General features: G+C 34.9%; 1 protein-coding gene and 1 long non-coding RNA gene across 2 annotated transcripts; one reads left to right on the top strand and one right to left on the bottom strand.

The window, feature by feature from the left end:
- Positions 1-1,001: 1,001 nt before the first annotated feature.
- LOC118274386 (probable chitinase 10) lies at positions 1,002-19,441 on the bottom strand. Its single transcript, XM_050707459.1, has 7 exons — positions 19,363-19,441; positions 18,501-18,964; positions 12,772-12,817; positions 11,860-12,335; positions 3,600-3,645; positions 2,287-2,960; positions 1,002-1,210 (listed from the first exon to the last, which is right to left on the bottom strand). Exons 1-7 carry the CDS (start codon positions 19,367-19,369, stop codon positions 1,133-1,135), a joined length of 1,791 nt encoding a protein of 596 aa, XP_050563416.1. The 5' UTR covers positions 19,370-19,441; the 3' UTR covers positions 1,002-1,132.
- Positions 4,240-7,206, top strand: LOC126913071 (uncharacterized). Its single transcript, XR_007707657.1, has 2 exons — positions 4,240-4,784; positions 6,616-7,206. It is a non-coding gene; the product is annotated as an uncharacterized LOC126913071 (long non-coding RNA).
- Positions 19,442-19,876: the final 435 nt, after the last annotated feature.

Here is a 19,876-nt window from a genome sequence, read left to right as displayed (position 1 = left end):
ACAAACTACAAAGTTCTAATATCACAAGTGTACATACATATTATAAAGTTTATTATAAAGTTTATAATATAAATCTCATTCGTGAGCAGTCATTCGTAGTGAGAGAAGATACTAAACCGTTCTGTATTACGATACCTATTGAAGAAAAGTAAATGAAAAGTATTTTTTACAAAATATGTACCACAATAATAAATGATAAGTTTGTACACGGTTAGGTCGGAAGAAGTAACTGATCTCTCGAACAAAAAGTTTGGGATAGTTTCTCCGAAACGACACATTTTAATATTTATATATTTTCACCGATGTTGTAGGTTGATGTTTAGGTTAGAAATTAAAAAAAGCTGTTATATACATTCAGAAACAAAACTTACTGCGTACTACGTACGGTAGAACATTTAGACTTATTTAACTACTTCAAAATTTAATATTCTTATATTAAACCATAAACAATTTTCATACCCCACCCAAAAAAAAAAATATTTTAATAATTAAAAATAGTAGCCTGAACCAAACAAACAGTAATAGATTTATTAGAACACTATTATATTTTTAACGCAGACGGCTTGGTATCTGTTGAGATATAACAGTTAAAGCATTAACTGCCGAAAGAAATTGTTGAAGGCAAATCCTCCGCTAAGCGTCGGACACCAGTGACCGACATGGCGCTAATGAGTGATGCAATAATTTAATTGGCGAATCTTAACATTTAACTCAACAGTAAATTTTGAAAATCAGTATATAGGGTACTCCCACACGTAGGTTAGAATGTGGTGGCTACCCGCTATTTTTTTTTAACCATTCGTTAGGTTACTTCAAGCCCTGCTTAACCCCTATGACCCCTGGATGACACGTAGATCTACTCGTGACAAAATTTTCTATTGTGTCTTATAAACCGGCAGACAAAGAGTTAATAAATAAGACCTAATATCTCGTAAAAGGGTGTAAGATGGAAACCACGTTTTTAGTGTCTATATTTTTCAGGACATAACTTATTAAAACACTTTAATTAGCTTGCTTAGATTTTATTCATAGAAAATGTTGTAGAGTATAAAATATGCAAAAAATTAAGTATAAATTATTTTCACATTGTCTTGTTTAAATTCGTTTTAATTATTGTGGTCTTCGGGTAAAATTATCTCAGTAATAGCCTGGATGTCAAATGTTTGTTGAATGTAGCTGGGCATCCGGCAGCCCAAGGCCAGTCGCAAACCTGTAGAAAAAAAAACGTTAATTATTAGAAAAAATAACATACACGAACGCGTTTCACGAACAACAAGAAGTAAGGTTTAGGTTTCTAGAAATAAGCCTATTCTCATAGTACGCGTGATCCTGTGTCGCGAATTACATTTAAAATTATACACATCGCATCGAGACCAAAAATAATAATTGTTACACATTGTTAAATTTTATATTCGCATGGTTCAATGCGCCAACCCACGACATCTATATATTAATACGTGATGCAAAAACTTTGGACCGCTTTTAACGAAAATTGCGCGGACGTAGGAGCATAAAATTTGGTACACTTATAGTTTATGTGTAGGAGAAGTGCCTAACGCTAATATTTTTCAAAAATCATGCTTATAAAGTACATTAAATCAATAAATAAAACATTGACAAACAACACACAACACACACAAACACACACACACACACATGCATAGTATCTGATCGTATTTGACAATACGTCAAAATCGATAGACATTGCGATGATATTCTCACGTCTCATATGAATAGAGTTTTATAAAAGAGTTTGTTTGAGTTTGAGTTAAATAAAAATTATCCTTGAACGTATGTTAAGTGGTATTGTAAATTAAATCGTATATGGTTGAATTTCGACCACTAGGCGACCACTAGTATTAATAATACGTAGATAAAACAAATCAGCTTAGTAGTGGTATCTAGCTACGTTATGTTTAAATATTAAACGTTTCTCGAAGTGACATCGTGCGTTATTTCAAATCAACATATTATTGTAGGTAACGCCCGGCCCAAAAAAAAATTTAATGCCGTCTGGCATTCTTAGGTGAAGTGAGCAAAAGACGTGAAAAGAAGACAGAGGTCTCCTTAGTTCACCTGGGTGATGTTATCCAAGCTTTTAGTGTAAACAATGTGACATAAACCACGCTCGGAGCTCTCTTTCAATACTATTTTAGGAGTCTATATAGAGCGAACCTTTTGTCATTCATTTGAAGCGACGCTAATTTCTATGAGAATTCTAATAAAAAAACATAAGCCCCTATCCTTATGTAAAAAAGTGAACGTGATTATCTAACTATGACTTACCTGAAGCTTTCTGTTGAAATGTAAAGTAGGTGGACAGTTCCTCATTACCAGTTCTCCCCAGACGCAGTAGTAGAAGGCGTTACAGTCAGTTTCGTGAGGCAGCAGCCAGTGGATACGAGGGTTCAGAGGGCATCCATTGGGCAAGAACTCGTCAGGTATTTCAATTGGAGGTACGGTCCAGATGGTGGTGGTGGTTCTGGTAGTGGTGGTGGTTCTGGGGGTGGTTGTGGTGCTGGGGGTGGTGGTGGTGCTGGGGGTGGTGGTGGTGCTGGGGGTGGTGGTGGTGGTGGTGGTGCTGCTGGTGGTAGTTGGCAATTTTGTAGTTGGGATGGGATCTTCAGTTGTTGTAGTTGGGATGGGATCTTCAGTTGTCGTAGTCGAAGTCGTAAAATATTCATTTTCATTCGAATCCTCTGATGCCTGCCCAGGAATATTACGGCCCTCACAATCTACGTTTTGTGGCCAGTCACATTCCCATGTTTGTAGGTTAAACCAAAGGCCTGCCGGGCAATTCATCTCAATGGGCTCGCCCAAAGTACATTGATAGAATTTTTCGCAATCATCGTGTCTGAGCAACAATTGAATATTCCAATTGGTTTCCTGTTCTTTTGGGCATGCTTCTAATTGGGCCTGCCCAACGGCCGCGTACACAATGACCAATAATGCAATTATTCCTAAAAATATAAACAACTTTAATCCAAATATATAAAACAAAGACATCTGTGGGATCAATTTTCATGTTATTTGATTTGTTGGATTTTTCTTCTTCTCTAATAATAGAATACATCTTAATAACCATAAATCTCGACGAGTATCTACATAATTATGAAAGATGTATACAACGTGTAACAAAATACCCATATACATCAAGAAGCCCCGATGAATAGAGGTTGAATAGAATCTCTACACAAAGCTTCAGCTACTTGGTATCGCATAGTTCTTGATTTCAAATCATACAAACGTGTCAATACACTACAGGGATCACTCGCTAATATTACGAAACATTTCTTCTGTCAATCTGTCGGAGCTGCGGATTACCTAGCGGGTTTACCGGGGCTCCGGCTCGAAAAGCAGGAGAAGGAAAGGGGTGGTTTTTAGTCAGTAAGAGTCTGACACTCCCTCTTGCCTCGCCCAAGGCGGGAGAAGATATTGCATGATTTTCCCCCTTCAAAAAAAGGCGGTACAAAGTTCGCCGGGTCAGCTAGTAAAATAATAAATGAATAAAAATACTTATCCATTTCAAAAATGCATTGAATAATTTTTTGTTTAATATCGAACCGGTCGCAAAATTTAATTATTTCACTGTCACTTACCTTTCATTGTGAGTTTCAGATCCAATTGAATACTCCAGCACCACTTCTAATGACATTTATACTTGAACCAAAGTAGGAAACAATGTTCCTTTAATCTATTACATGATCAATTAATGTATCACAACATTTTGTGGTCGCAAACTATCAAAACTGCAACATAAATATACAGGGCGTCCTAAATTTAACTTGACTTGTATATATATACTAATCATATAATATATATTGTATATGTATATATATACTATTTACTAATTCCGTTTTTCAAAACGTTATGGGATCCCGTGCTTATTTTAAATGTATTTAGTCCCATTCGTTATTTCCTATGAAAGAAGAGAGAAGAAAACTAGACCGCTCTGTATTCCGATATATAAATATGCAAGAAAAGTAAATGAAGTCTTCCAAACAAAATATACATTACAACAATAAATCCAGTTTGTACACGGTTACGTTGGAAGAACTAAATGATGGTACGAACATAGTTTGGGATAGTTCTCGTCAGTTCCTGGGAGGCCTATGTTGCAGCAATATTGAGCAATGGGTGTCTTATGGCTGATAAACATGATGATGATGATACGTTGGAAATATATCGAATTTAGTAACTGGCATGATCGTTTACATTTGAGATATTCTAACAATTGTTAAAGATCTCGATGACAAGATGACAAACGATATTTTCTAATAAATTCTTTTTATAATTATTAATTTCTTTTTTATTTCTTGAGATTTAATACTTGAGTATAAAGTTTGCAATATTAGAGGCAACCACGGTACTCGCAGGTTATTTTATTTGGCCTGTATATGAAGTAAATACCGACAATCTAAATATTTATTTTCAAACACCCCACATTATAAAATTTATTAATAATATCCATTACACATAGTCATGTATAACTTAATTTCCATTATCTGTCCATACAATGTTAAAGTTAAAGATAAAAAGCAGTCGTTGCTTTGCGGAAGCAAAACGCATATAATTTTGAAATTATTCCGCGCATCTACACCGCAGTTATTGTTTGTTGATAGACGTTTCCAAGTGTTACTCTGCAACAGCCGACAGCCAAGTTAATAATATAAAGTAATTAAGCCACATAAGTTACAGATTGTTACCTTATGTTATGTTGCATTTTGTTGCTCCACAAAAGTTAACTGCGGTGTGGATACACGGTAAGGCGATTAAGAATATCTGTGAGTAGGTAACAAATATTATTTTAATAAACCTACAGCCTTGGCCAAAAGTATTGAGCACCCATGACATCTTTGAGTTTTATGCGAAGTATCAAATAGAAATAAAACAAATATTTTTTTAAAGGTTTATTTTACTATTTATTAATTGAAAATGAATATTTTGTATGTCCACTCTTTGCCTTTATTACGGCAGAAATTATTTTTGATTTAGAGCTAACAAGATTTTTACAGTCTTTAGCAGTAATCGCGTTCTATTCTAGGCACAGATAGCGTTTCAAATCTTCTCTGTTGATAATAGTGTGGCGCCTAACTCTGCGCTTTACTAAAACCCATAAATATTCTATGGGGTTTAGATCTGGCGACTGGGCAGGCCAGTCAAGAAGCTCTACGTTATTTTCCCGGAATCATGCCATAGTGCGGGCAGATTTGTGGCAAGGTGCGTTATCCTGCTGGAATTTACTAATATCCATGATCCTGTCGCCGAAAAGTTTCGTGAATGAAGGCAGGAACTCAGTTTCTAGTAAATTTATGTACTTAGAAGAGTCCATGTGGCCCTCTCACACGAACAATTCGCCAACTCCAGAATCGGTCATGCAACTCCAGACCATTATGCTGCCGCCGCCGTGTTCTACGGTTGGGACCACATCCTCTGGCTTAAATTCTTCGCCCACCCGGCGACGCACAAGGGTCACAACAGGGGTACCAAAAATCTGCTATAAAGAGAAAAATATTGAGTTCCGGAAAACAAAAGAACTTCATCTATGCGTTTGGATTTTAAACCATTTTATATTATTTTATTAGGGCATTCAATATAGTTACTTACCTCTAAGTTAGATTCGTCTGACCACACAACATTTGACCACTCTGCAGTGGTGAAAGTTCGGTGTTATACCGAGTTTTTTTGTTGTTGTCGGGAGCCATGGCTTCTTCCTAGCGTTACAACCTTTCGGACCAGCTTCCTGAAGTCTTCTACAAGTAGTTCGAGCAGAAATTGATTCCTTATTTTGTTCTGACAACTCAGCAGCGAGCTCTGAAGATCTTTTTTTCCTATTTTTTAACGACTCTCTCGGTAACTGACCATCCTGACGGTCTGTGGTGATGCGTTTGCGCCCGGTTCTTGGTCTATTTTGATGTGATCGGATAGCATAGAATCGCTGAATAGCAAATTGCAAGGATCGGCGCGAACATTTCACAGTTTTGGAAATCTCTACTTGTGATTTCCCTTGCTCATGCAGAAGCTGTATCTCCACTCGTTTTTCTGAAGAAAGTTCGTTTCGTTTTGGCATATTGCAACGATAATACTTATAACTTTGAAATAAAATACCAAAAACGCACTGGATCACTGGATGTTGTCAAAACGAGCGATGGTAGCGAACTGATAAATAAATACAAACATTGTAAAAATCACATTTTATTACACCTAGGTGTTTTATTCCTAGCTACGGCATAAATCATTGTTTTTAAATCTTTGTAGATAGCCGACAAACAAATACTTCAACAGTAGATTTAGTTTTCTCCCATACTTATCGTGATCGAGCGAAATTTGTAAGGTGCTCAATACTTTTGGCCAAGGCTGTATAGTAATAGTACTATTTCAACTTACTTTGTTATTCTTCTTTTTATGCTCACTTTTTATGCATATAAGTGGGAATCAAAATGTTAAGTTATGTATGACTATACATATAGATACTAAATCTATACAATAAGCTAAGTATATAAACTAAAACATATAACCTAAGCAATTCTAGGTAAATATATATTAAGGTTCTTTTGTCATATAGACTAAAATATTGCTACACATATAATTGACTCATTTGTTTTGTATCCACAGAGAAGAAACAAGAACTGCAGTTATGGGTCGACCGATATGGGTATTCTGGAAACATGAAATATAGAATCAGGTCGAAGACGTGAAATAAATCCAAAAATGAATTCATTGTCTAGCCACTCGTAAACTCGTACTAAGGGTACTCTTAGTACGAGTTTGCTTTACGTTTAAAGTTACAGGACATTGTGCCTGAACGCAAGGTGTATTCGAGTTATTTCCAATACTTTATTCTCCACACGCGTAACAACGCGCGCGTGCTAATTTTTCAATCTGTGATATCACCTTCATTCTGCTCGCTGCGTATTGCAGCAAGTCAGCACTAATCTTAAGAATTACAAAAATCTATAATAGCTCATCGATAAAGGAAAACCAATGTCATTTTAGCTACAATAAAACATTAGATAAGTTGGATGACGGTGAGACGTAAAATATTGTGGTGCAGAAACATGTGCGGTCTAATAGGACTGACTTTTCTGATAGTGAACGAATTACTTTGGTGGAAACAAAAGTGTATCATTTGAATTTATTTTGTTTAACCGATAATTTATTGTAAACCTTATTAAAAAACACTTAATACAAACACTCAAAAACTAACTACAGTGGACTTATTTTAACATATTTTTAAAAATATACCATCTAGTTGGTATAAGAATATACCAGATAGAAATAAGTGATTTTTTGCATTTTGTACAATGTGTCAAAATAACTCCACTATAGTTAAAACATATTTAGTGATTTTTTGCAGTTAATGATTTCTTGCAATAAGCCTACAATTTATACAGAGAAAACATTCATAATTGTTCAACATTCCACATTTGTCCACTATGTACCAAGAATCTCGAAAGGCCTGGAGTAGACGGTAACTTCATAGAAATTATCTTAATTTCCATCCATTTCATATGTTGATTCACTTAATTACTAATTTTGGTCAAATTAAAGGACAGAACCATATGTATGGAATCTGGGCGAGGGGAGGCCCTCAAAGCAACATGCAGCTTTTTAAATTAAACAATCCTTACTTACAAATCTATGATCAATTGCTAGTATGTCTGGAGATATGTCTTCCAAAAATTATTTCAGTGTAAGGCATTCGCGAAAACTAGCGAAGTAGGCCCAGTAGGTATGCCAAAAAGTGCATTATCCTCTTTGAGCTAATTTGAACACGTTTTTTACAAATACGGTATTGCAACAGCTCTAGAAAGCCAGCCGTATGTGCCCTCACTAAGTCTTCATATTTAGAATGGGTCACGACTGCTTCAGTTTTACGATGACTTTCGTGTTTTAGTATTTCTTACATTTTCATATCATAATTTTAGTTTTTCGTTGAAATATTTAGTTGTATTATGTTTCTGTGAACGAGTACTACTTGTAGTTTCATTTTAATAATATGAGTGATCCCCATACTGTATATTATTTGTACCTAATATTACAATAATAAAGGATAGCTAAGGAGCCCATAGCTAAATAATATCACGCATGAGTCAATCTCCAAGATTAAACTATGCTTCCCGAGGTTAGTTTTTGTATAAGTGGAAATTCATTATCGAACTAGTAGAAGTAGAAGGGGTGTGAACTATGAGATTTGGAATGTTTATCTCATAATTAAATGACCTACGATCATTATATACCTAGTTCAGGATCACTCTTCTCAGCAACATTCTAGGTACTATAAGTCCGAAACCACTGACTTTTGACCTTAGCTGTAATATTAAGTTTTATTCTGCATAAGAATACCTATCCATAGATTGGTATCTTATTCCTATTGAGAGGTGGGTCCAACATTACCCGTTGTTCTTTTAAATAGTATAATTATGTTATGAATAGCTATTAAGTTATTCATCCGCAACATTTTTTTACAATTGTTATCCTATTTTTTATTTGTCTACTTACTAATTAGTAAGCAAGAAGTAGAGAAATAAGTAGGCAGTCATATTCAATGGAACTTATTTCTTTTTGTCATATTCAATGGAACTTCTTACTTATTACTGCTTATTTGTAATAAAAATAGATATTGGTTTATTAACAATCTGCTTCTTTTGTAGTCTGATTTCATGACACAGGAACCAAAAAAAAATGCAAATTCGTATGAAATGACCCACACGAGTATATTGCATAACGCTGTAAATGATAGTTGTGTCCATGTGTGGCCTGCTAACTGATTGACCGAGTGTACTTTCTAAAATAATTACACTACTGACATGACGATGAGGGAAACATTGTGAAGAGACCGAGACTTATAATTTCTAATTGTAAGTCTGACATTTTAAGTTCGCCTTCAGCAAGCACAGTGATTATTGCTAATTTTTTGAGAAGGACCGAGTAAAAATACCTTATATAATTTAATTTTTCTGTCAACCTTCCATCACTATTTAAAACATAAGTACCTAGTAAATTAAAACTTACCTTCAAAATTATTGTACCTAGTAAGTTGACTACCTCATTGGTCGAGTCGACTGCCGGACAAGGGGTCTTGGGTTCGATTCCCGGGTCGGGCAAAGTATTATTGGGGAGGCCAGTCAACTCTGATTTAGGCAAAAAGTTATTATATCACAAATGTTTACCTACCTATTAAAAAGTGTATAATATAAATCTCATTCGTGTAAAATTGAACTTATCGTAGTTACTATAAAAACAATGAATACCTGCGTAATTTAAATGTATTCAGTCCCATTCGTTTTTTAGGCGCTTTGCACATGGAGCAATTATTGGAGCAACTGGCAACTGGCAACTAGCTGTTTACATATATTTCAATTGAACCGCGCACACATAGCAACTCGAGTTTCGAGTTCCGGTAATCGTCAACAGTTTTCAGTTGCTGTAGTCGATGACTAAGATAGTTCCTAATTGCCGCAACTAGCAACTGTTAAATATTATACCGGTTTTTAAAGTTGCCGTCGACGGCGACGACGTAATAAAATGAGAACAAGTGCTGCTTCTTCGATATCCATTGTCACACTGAACGCTGATCGCTGCGTAGATTTAGCAACTCGGTTATGAAAGTTGCTCACAGATTGCCATAAAATTGCGGCAAACGTAAACGTTATAGCAACTATCAACTTTTTACAAGAAACTTTTAAAATGTTGATAGTTTCCTCAACTTAAGTTGCTCCATGTGCAAAGCGCCTTAACGTGAAAGGAGAGAGAAAATATTTACTAAACCGTTCTGTATTACAATACCTATTGAAGAAAATGAAAAGTATTTTTAGAAAATATGTATCACAATAATAAATGATAAGTTTGTACACGGTTAGGTCGGAAGAAGTAACTGATCTCTCGAACAAAAAGTTTGGGATAGTTTCTCCGAAACAACACATTTTAATATTTATATATTTTCACCGATGTTGTAGGTTGATGTTTAGGTTAGAAATTAAAAAAAGCTGTTATATACATTCAGACACAAAACTTACTGCGTACTACGTACGGTAGAACATTTAAAGACTTATTTAACTACTTCAAAATGTAATGTTCTTATATTAAACCATACACAATTTTCATAACCGACCGAAAAAATATTATTATTTTAATAATTAGATATAGTAGCCTACACCAAACAAACAGTAATAGATTTATTAGAACACTATTATATTTTTAACGCAGACGGCTTGGTATCTGTTGAGATAGAACGGTTAAAGCATTAACTGCCGAAAGAAACTGTTGAAGGCAAATCCTCCGCTAAGCGTCGGACACCAGTGACCGACATGGCGCTAATGAGTGATGCAATAATTTAATTGGCGAATCTTAACATTTAACTCAACAGTAAATTTTGAAAATCAAAATATAGGGCACTCCCACACGTAGAATAAGTTAGATTTTTTTATGGAACACGCCGGTAACCGAGCAGCCGTATCACCTGATGGTAAGCAATCGCCGCAGCCCATGGACACTTGAAACACCAGAGGCGTTACAAGTGCGTTGCCGGCCTTTTGGGCCGTAAGCGTATTTTCAGTGAGGCCGTGGTGTCACTCCGGTCGAGCCGGCCCATTTGTGCTGAAGCATAGCTCTCCCACACTTAGAATGGTAGATATTCGTTATAATTTTTTTGAACCATTCGTTAGGTTATTTCAAGCCCTGCTATACCCCTGGTATGATGAAACGTATATCCACGCGAGACAAAATATGTTTTCTATTGTGTCTCATATACTGGCAGACAAAGAGTTAATAAATAAGACCTTATATCTCGTAAAAATATGTAAGATGGTGTTGTTATGGAAACCACGTTTAGTGTCTATATTGTTCGGGAGATAACTTATTAAAACACTTTAATTAAAGCTTGCTTAGATTTTATTCATAAAAAAAGGTGGAGAGTATAAAATATGCCAAAAAAAAAGTATAAATAATTTTCACATTGTCTCATTTAAATTCGTTTTAGTTATTGTGGTCTTCAGGTTAAATTATCTCAGTGATTGTCTGGATGTCAAATGTTTGTTGAATGTAGCTGGGCATCCGGCAGCCCAAGGCCAGTCGCAAACCTGTAGAAAAAAAAATGATACGTTATTAATAAAAAAAAATAACATACAATTTTTACCTACGATAAGAATAAGTGTTATTTCTTAGAAATAAGCTTATTCTCGTTGTTACTTCATCATTTTAACGTTAATATCTGTAATAGAGCAAAAATACTGAATATGTTTAATTGACGAAAATCATGTTTTCCGGTTCGACCCCCAGGCTTAGTGTACTGTGGGCCACATGATGACCCCCATGGCGTTCAACGTGTTAAAGGTGGAGATGGTTGTTTTTTTTATTTCCCTTTCGTCATATCTATCTGTCCGTCCAACCGTATGTCACAGCCATTTATTTCAGAAACTGTTTGTCCTACATAGTTGAAACTTTGTACCTAAGTTGATGTATTCTGGTAACCGCTAATCGAATTTTAATTAAAATTAATAAATTAAAAATTAAAGGGGGGCACTCCGTACATGGTACTGATTAAAAAAATGTTTTTCAGCTAACCTAACCGTGATAAAAGAATTGAGAATTGAAATAAAGACAAATGTCTCCTTTGTCACCTGGGTGATACTATCCAAGGTTTTAGTGTAAACAATGTGAAATAAACCACGCTCGGAGCTCTCTTTCAATTCTATGTCAGGAGTCATTTTTCATTCAGTCGTATTCATTATACAGCGAACCTTTTGTCATACATCTGAAGCGACGCTAATTTCTATGAGAATATTCAAATCAACAAACACATACTCATATCACTACGTAAAAAACGTAAACGTAAGTATGTATCTAACTTTGACTTACCTGAAGCTTTCTGTTGAAATGTAAAGTAGGTGGACAGTTCCTCATTACCAGTCCTCCCCAAACGCAGTAGTAGAAGGCGTTACAGTCAGTTTCGTGAGGCAGCAGCCAGTGGATACGAGGGTTTACAGGGCATCCATTGGGCAAGAACTCGTCAGGTATTTCAATTGGAGGTATGGTGGGGGAGGAGGTGGTGGTGGTGGTGGTGCTGGTGGTGGAGCTACTCTCCACAGGAATATTACGGCCTTCACAATTTACGTTTTCTGGCAAGTCACAGTGCCGTGTGTTCATGTTAAACCAAAGGCCTGACGGGCAAGTCATCTCAATGGGCTCGCCCGAAGTACATATAAAGAATTTGTCGCAATCCTCATGTTTGAGCATCACTTGAACGTCCCCGTTGGCTTCCTGATCTTTCGGGCATTCTTCTAATTGGGCCCGCCCCACTACCGCGTACACGATGACCAATAATGTAATTATTCCTAAAAATATAAACAACTTTAATGTAAATATCTATAATTATATAAAATAAAGACAGGTTTGTTTCAACAATGTACAACAATGTTTCATATTCCATGTATAACTCGACATCTGCGGGACCAATTTTAATGGACTTTGATTCGTTGGATTTATTATTAATTGTACATAACATAACATTCATCTTAAAAGCAATAAAACTCGACGAGTACGTAATTATGAAAGAGATATATATACGTTTATTGTATTAAGTTCATCAAAACTTAAATTAGCTAAAAGATGATACAACATTCATTGACTGTTAGGCGGTACAAAGTTCGCCGGGTCAGCTAGTAAAATAATAAGTGAATAAAAATACTTATCCATTTCAAAAATGCATTGAATAATTTTTTGTTTAATATCGAACCGGTCGCAAAATTTAATTATTTCACTATCACTTACCTTTCATTGTGAGTTGCAGATCCAATTGAATACTCCAGCACCACTTCTAACGACATTTATACCTTAACCAAAGTAGGAAACAATGTTCCTTTAATCTATTACATGATCAATTAATGTATCACAACATTGTGTGGTCACAGACTATCAAAATATATAGGGCGTCCTAAATAAAACTTGAAAGTTATGGGTATGCTTATTTTAAATATATTTAGTCCCATTCGTTATTCCCTTTGAAAGGAGAGAGATAAAAACTAGACCGCTCTGTATTCCGATATATAAATATGCAAGAAAAGTAAATGAAGTCTTCCAAGCAAAATATACATTACAACAATAAATCCAGTTTGTACACGGTTACGTTGGAAGAAGTAAATGATGGTACGAACATAGTTTGGGATAGTTCTCGTCAGTTCCTGGGAGGCCTATGTTGCAGCAATATTGAGCAATGGGTGTCTTATGGCTGATAAACATGATGATGATGATGATACGTTGGAAATATATCGAATTTAGCAACTGGCATGATCGTTTACATTCGAGATGTTCCAAAAATTGTTCAAAATCTCTCAAAAGATCTCTCTATTCTCATCGTATTTTTTAAGTTTTTGGACTAAGTTATGGTTATTATTACGATATTTCGCAATAAGTTCTTTTTGTATTTAACAAATGTTTTTAAACTTTATTTATACCTGAGTATAAAGTTTTGCAACTTTTGGGTGACCCTTTTATGAAGTAAATACCAACAATCTGAATATTTAATTTCAAACACCCCACATTATAAAATTTATTAATAATATCCATTACACATAGTCATGTATAACTTAATTTCCATTATCTGTCCATACAATGTTAAAGTTAAAGATAAAAAGCAGTCGTTGTTTTGCGGAAGCAAAACGCATATAATTTTGAAATTTAACCGCGCATCCACACCGCAGTTACTTTTTGTTGATGGACGTTTCCAAGTGTTACTCTGCAACAGCCGACAGCCAAGTTAATAATATAAAGTAATTAAGCCACATAAGTTACAGATTGTTACCTTATGTTATGTTGCATTTTGTTGCTCCACAAAAGTTAACTGCGGTGTGGATACACGGTAAGGCGATTAAGAATATCGGTGAATAGGTAACAAATATTATTTTAATAAATCTATAATAATAGTACTTTTTCAACTTTGTTATTCTTAATTTTTTATGCTCATTGTATACTTTTATGCATATAAGTGGGAAACAAAATCTTAAGTTATGTATGTCTATACATATAGATACTAAATCTATACAATAAGCTAAGTATATAAACTAAAACATATAACCTAAGCAATTCTAGGTAAATATATATTAAGGTTCTTTTTGTCATGTAGACTAAAATCTTGCTACACATATAATTTACTCATTTGTTTTGTATCCACAGAGAAGAAACAAGAACTGCAGTTATGGGTCGACCGATATGGGTATTCTGGAAACATGAAATATAGAATCAGGTCGAAGACGTGAAATAAATCCAAAGATGATTTCATTGTGTAGCCACTAGTACCCTATTGTGCCTGAACGCAAGGTGTATTCGAGTTATTTCCAATACTTTATTCTCCACACGCGTAACAACGCGCGCGTGCTAATTTTCAATCTGTGATATCACCTTCATTCTGCTGGCTGCGTATTGCAGCAAGTCAGCACTAATCTTAAGAATTACAAAAATCTATAATAGCTCATCGATAAAGGAAACCCGATGTCATTTTGGCTACAATAAAACATTAGATAAGTTGGATGACGGTGAGACGTAAAATATTGTGGTCCAGAAACATGTGCGGTCTAATAGGACTGACTTTTCTGATAGTGAACGAATTATTTAATTATTTAGCAGATAATTGCTAGCCTTATTAATATAGCGACAACATTAATAATTGTTGAACAAGGTGAACCAAAACATTTAGTAGTAACTGAAAATATGTTGTCGAAATTTGCATTTTTGTATACTACTAGGAACATAGAAAGGTCTAGAGGAAACGGAAAAGTGATGTTATTGTCATCCTATTGTTTTACGTGTCTGTTTGATTACTCATTAAACATGATTGCCTTCTTATTTCTTTAAAAAATAAATTATTTGTAAAAAACATATTATTTTATTTACAATCTGAACTTTTTGTAGTTAAGAAAAAGAAGTTTCGTCGAAACTTCGCAAATTTCTTACCACATACTACATTTATTGCGAACTTTCGTGAATAAATATGAACGAATGAAATGAAACTTATGACGGGATATTTACCATGTTTATTCACTTCGATGGATTGCGATATTTCGGCACTGTTGCAAGCGCCATGATCACGTCATGATGATTATCATCATCATCATCCGTGAATAAACATAGTAAATATCCCGTCATAAGTTCTAATAATAGTGTTAGTGACTATGTCTGTTTAAAAACTTATATGAATAAAATGAAGATAAATACATAGGTTTTGATTTTAAATTAAAAATAAAACGTTATTTTAAGTAATTTCATTAGTAAATCAATAAAACCTACGGCCGAAAATTAAACGAAACTTCGGATTCGAGAACCGGAGTAGGCTCCCCAGATTTCATTATACAGGAAACAAAAAAAAACGAATCAAAGAAGATCAACATAGTAAAGAGTAAAGAAAAAATAATTCTTTTAGCTGGACTGGAAACCAATGTAATGTGTGCGTAATGGACAAATGTTTTTATGCAAATACGTATTAAATTACCCACACGTGTATATTGCATAACGCTGTAAATGATTGTTGTGTCCATATGTGGCCTGCTAACTAATTAGCTTGACCGAATGTACTTTCTATTTTCTAAAACTATTTACACTACTGAGATACGGTGAGGGAAGAATTGTGAAGAGACCGAGACATTTCAACTTCCCCTTGAGCAAGCATTGTGATTAATGCTCATTTCTTGAGAAGGACTAAGTAAGGATATGTGTCGGAGATAAGGTGTGGGCGATACTCTTCGTCACTCATAAGTAGCGGAATGTGTAGGCAGCAATAAAACAATAAAATCTTGAAATGATTGTTTATTTTCGTAAATTGCACTGTTACTATACCGTACATAATTATCTACTGATGGGGCCGACATTTCCTACCTACTACTCTGAGAAGAAATGCCGAAACAAACTCAGAGGTCTCAGTCTTTCAAAGTGGAAACATGGTTTACAAAGTACATCAAAGATAAGTCAACTCTAATTGTAATAATGTTCACTTTACTAAATGACAAATTCACAACACCCATTCTTATGATTGCAATCACTGATCACTGATCGACTGACAGTATTTCCAGTAAGTAGTCGTGCGCTCGGAATCTAAGACAAGAGTGAGTGCTGTCGTGCAATGTTTATTCGTCCACGTCCGTCGTTTATAGTCGGGAGTTGATTGCCGATGCTTGTCGGCATAAATCTTTCGAGCCTTTTGGGTTTTCTCGTGAACATCACGAACCACCAAAAGTACGGACGATATCTTCTTAACGCCCCACACTAATTTGCACACTACATACACTTCACTAAATGGATCGTCACATTCCATCCACCACACATTCCATGGTGTGACATCAGCATTAGTACTAAATTTGCGCCTAACAGTTCTCGAGAAGTACCGGTGAACGGCGTTAGGTAACGACCGCAGTGTCTCCACTAGGCACCTATTAGTTTCCGCTTGCATTTTGACGAAAGATTCTATAATGTTCAAGGTGATTCAAGGAACCGCTGTTATAAAACTTACTGCGTACTACGTACGGTAGAAGATTGAAAGACTTATTTAACTACTTCAAAATGTTATTTTAATGTAAAATGTAATATTCTTATATTAAACCATACACAATTTTCATAACCGACCGAAAAAATATTATTATTTTAATAATTAAATTAACCAAACTTAATTAAATTGAACCAAACAAACAGTAATAGATTTTTTTTAACACTATTATATTTTTAACGCAGACGGCTTGGTATCTGTTGAGATAGAACGGTTAAAGCATTAACTGCCGAAAGAAATTGTTGAAGGCAAATCCTTCGCTAAGCGTCGGACACCAGTGACCGACATGGCGCTAATGAGTGATGCAATAATTTAATTGGCTAATCTTAACATTTAACTCAACAGTAAATTTTAAAAATTGAATATAGGGCAATCCGACACGTGAGCAGATAGTTTAGAATAGTGCCTATTCATTATTATTTTTTTAAACCATTCGTTAAGTCACTTCAAGCCTTGCGTAATAAATAAGATTTAATATCTCGTAAAAAATGTGAGATGGTGTTATTATGGAATCTACGTTTAGTGTCTATGTTTTTCAGGAGATAACTTATTAAAAACACTTTAATTAGCTTGCTTAGATTTTATTCATAGAAAATGTTGTAGAGTATAAAATATGCAAAAAAAGTAAAGTATAAATTATTTTCACATTGTCTTGTTTAAATTCATTTTAATTATTGTGGTCTTCAGGTTAAATTATCTCAGTGATTGTCTGGATGTCAAATGTTTGTTGAATGTAGCTGGGCATCCGGCAGCCCAAGGCCAGTCGCAAACCTGTAGAAAAAAAAATGATACGTTATTAATAAAAAAAAATAACATACAATTTTTACCAACAACAAGAAATAAGTGTTATATCTAGAAATAAGCTTATTATTTTTATTGTAACTTTCGTGAGACATACTAAATTAATTATCATGTTAACATAATTAAATAAGCTCATTCTCATTGTTACTTCATAATTTTAACGTTAATATCTTTAAGTACTTTATAGGTGGAGATGGTTGTTCTCCTTTTAGGGAGCCGTAGCCAAATGGCAAAAAAACGTAACCCTTATAGATTCGTCATATGACTGTCTGTCCGTCCGTCCGTATGTCACAGCTATTTATTTCCGAAACTGGCTTACATAGTTGAAACTTTGTAAGTTGATGTATTCTGGTAGCCGCTATTCGAATATTAAATAAAAAATAATAAAATAAAAAACTGATTCCAAAAAATTTTTTTTTTTTCATCTAACCTAACCGTGATGGGTGACTATGGATAGGGCTTTAAAAAAGACATTAAGGTTCCTAAAACCATTTTTCGTCAAAATCAATCGTTTGATAGATAGACACTCCCAAAGTGGAAAAATGTGTGCCCCCCCCCACCCCTCTAACTTTTAAAATAAAGGAGTGAGAAAACTAAAAAAAAAATATGTTGTAGATTTCAAAAAAACTTTCAACGAAAATTGATTTGAACGAGATATCATTACTAGTTTTTAAGAAATAATATATTTTCAAAAAACGCAAATATAACTTTGGCGTTCATACAAACAATATGTAAAACCAAGTTATTTTATAACTTTTATATTATTTCATCTACTTGCTGCTACGCTACTGCGGGAATCGACTCTGTTACACGTTGCGCGGAATATGCATATACAACGAGTATCAATATTGCGGTCATATTTTCATTGAAATAAAAATAAGTCATCTACCTTCTCAGGTGAAGTCCTTATTTCACCTGTAAGTTGAAATAAAGACAAATGTCTCCTTTGTTCACTTGGGTGATATTATCTAAGCTTTTAGTGTAAACAATGTGAAATAAACCACGGTCGGAGCTCTCTTTGAATACTAGGTCAGGAGTCTCATTATAGAGCGAACCTTTTGTCATACATCTGAAGCGACGTTAATTTCTGTGAGAATATTCGAATCAAAAAACATAAGCCCGTATCATTATGCAAAAAAGTGAATGTGAGATTCTAAATTTGACTTACCTGAAGCTTTCTGTTGAAATGTAAAGTAGGTGGACAGTTCCTCATTACCCGTCCTCCCCAGACGCAGTAGTAGAAGGCGTTACAGTCAGTTTGGTGAGGCAGCAGCCAGTGGATACGAGGGTTCGCAGGGCATCCATTGGGCAAGAACTCGTCAGGTATTTCAATTGGAGGTACGGTGGAGGTGGTGGTGGTGGTGGTGGAGTTACTCACCACAGGAATATTACGGCCCTCACAATTTACGTTTTCTGGCCAGTCACAGATCATTGTTTTCTTGTTAAAGAAAAGGCCTGACGGGCAATTCATCTCAACGCCCTCGCCCTCGCCCCTACATAAAAAGAATTTGTCGCAATCTTTATGTTTGAGCAGCACTGGAACGTCCCCGTTGGCTTCCTGTTCTTTCGGGCATTCTTCTAATTGGGCCCGCCCAACGGCCGCGTACAAGATGACCAATGATGCAATTATTCCTAAAAATATAAACAACTTTAATCCAAATATATAAAACAAAGACAAGTTTGTTTCAACAATTATAACACGACATCTGTGGGACCAATTTTCATGTTATTTGATTTGTTGGATTTTTCTTCTTCTCGAATAGTAGAATACATCTTAAAAACAATAAATCTCGACGAGTACATAATTATGAGAGAGATATATATACGTTTAGTGTATTAAGTTCATCAAAACATAAATTAACTAAAAGGTGATACAACATTCATTGACTGTTAGGCGGTACAAAGTTCGCCGGGTCACCTAGTAAAATAATAAGTGAATAAAAATACTTATCCATTTCAAAAATGCCTTGAATATTTTTTTGTTTAATATCGAACCGGTCGCAAAATTTAATTATTTCACTGTCACTTACCTTTCATTGTGAGTTGCAGATCCAATTGAATACTCCAGCACCACTTCTAATGACATTTATACCTTAACCAAAGTAGGAAACAATGTTCCTTTAATCTATTACATGATCAATTAATGTATCACAACATTTTGTCATCAAAATTGCAACAGAAATATACAGGGCGTCCTAAATATAACTTGAAAGTTTTGAGTCCCCATGCAAATTTTAAGTCCCATTCGTTATTTCCTATGAAAGGAGAGAGAAGAAAATTAGACCGCTCTGTATTCCGCTATATAAATATGCAAGAAAAGTAAATTAAGTCTTCCAAACAAAATATTCATTACAACAATAAATCCAGTTTGTACACGGTTACGTTGGAAGAAGTAAATGATGGTACGAACATAGTTTGGGATAGTTCTCGTCAGTTCCTGGGAGGCCTATGTTGCAGCAATATTGAGCAATGGGTGTCTTGTGGCTGATAAACATGATGATGATGATACGTTGTAAATATATCGAATGTAGTAACTGTTATGAT

Source organism: Spodoptera frugiperda, chromosome 3 (assembly GCF_023101765.2).
Source record: "Spodoptera frugiperda isolate SF20-4 chromosome 3, AGI-APGP_CSIRO_Sfru_2.0, whole genome shotgun sequence".
Classification (NCBI taxonomy): Eukaryota; Metazoa; Arthropoda; class Insecta; order Lepidoptera; family Noctuidae; genus Spodoptera; species Spodoptera frugiperda.
This window is presented reverse-complemented; position numbering and strand designations above follow the sequence as displayed.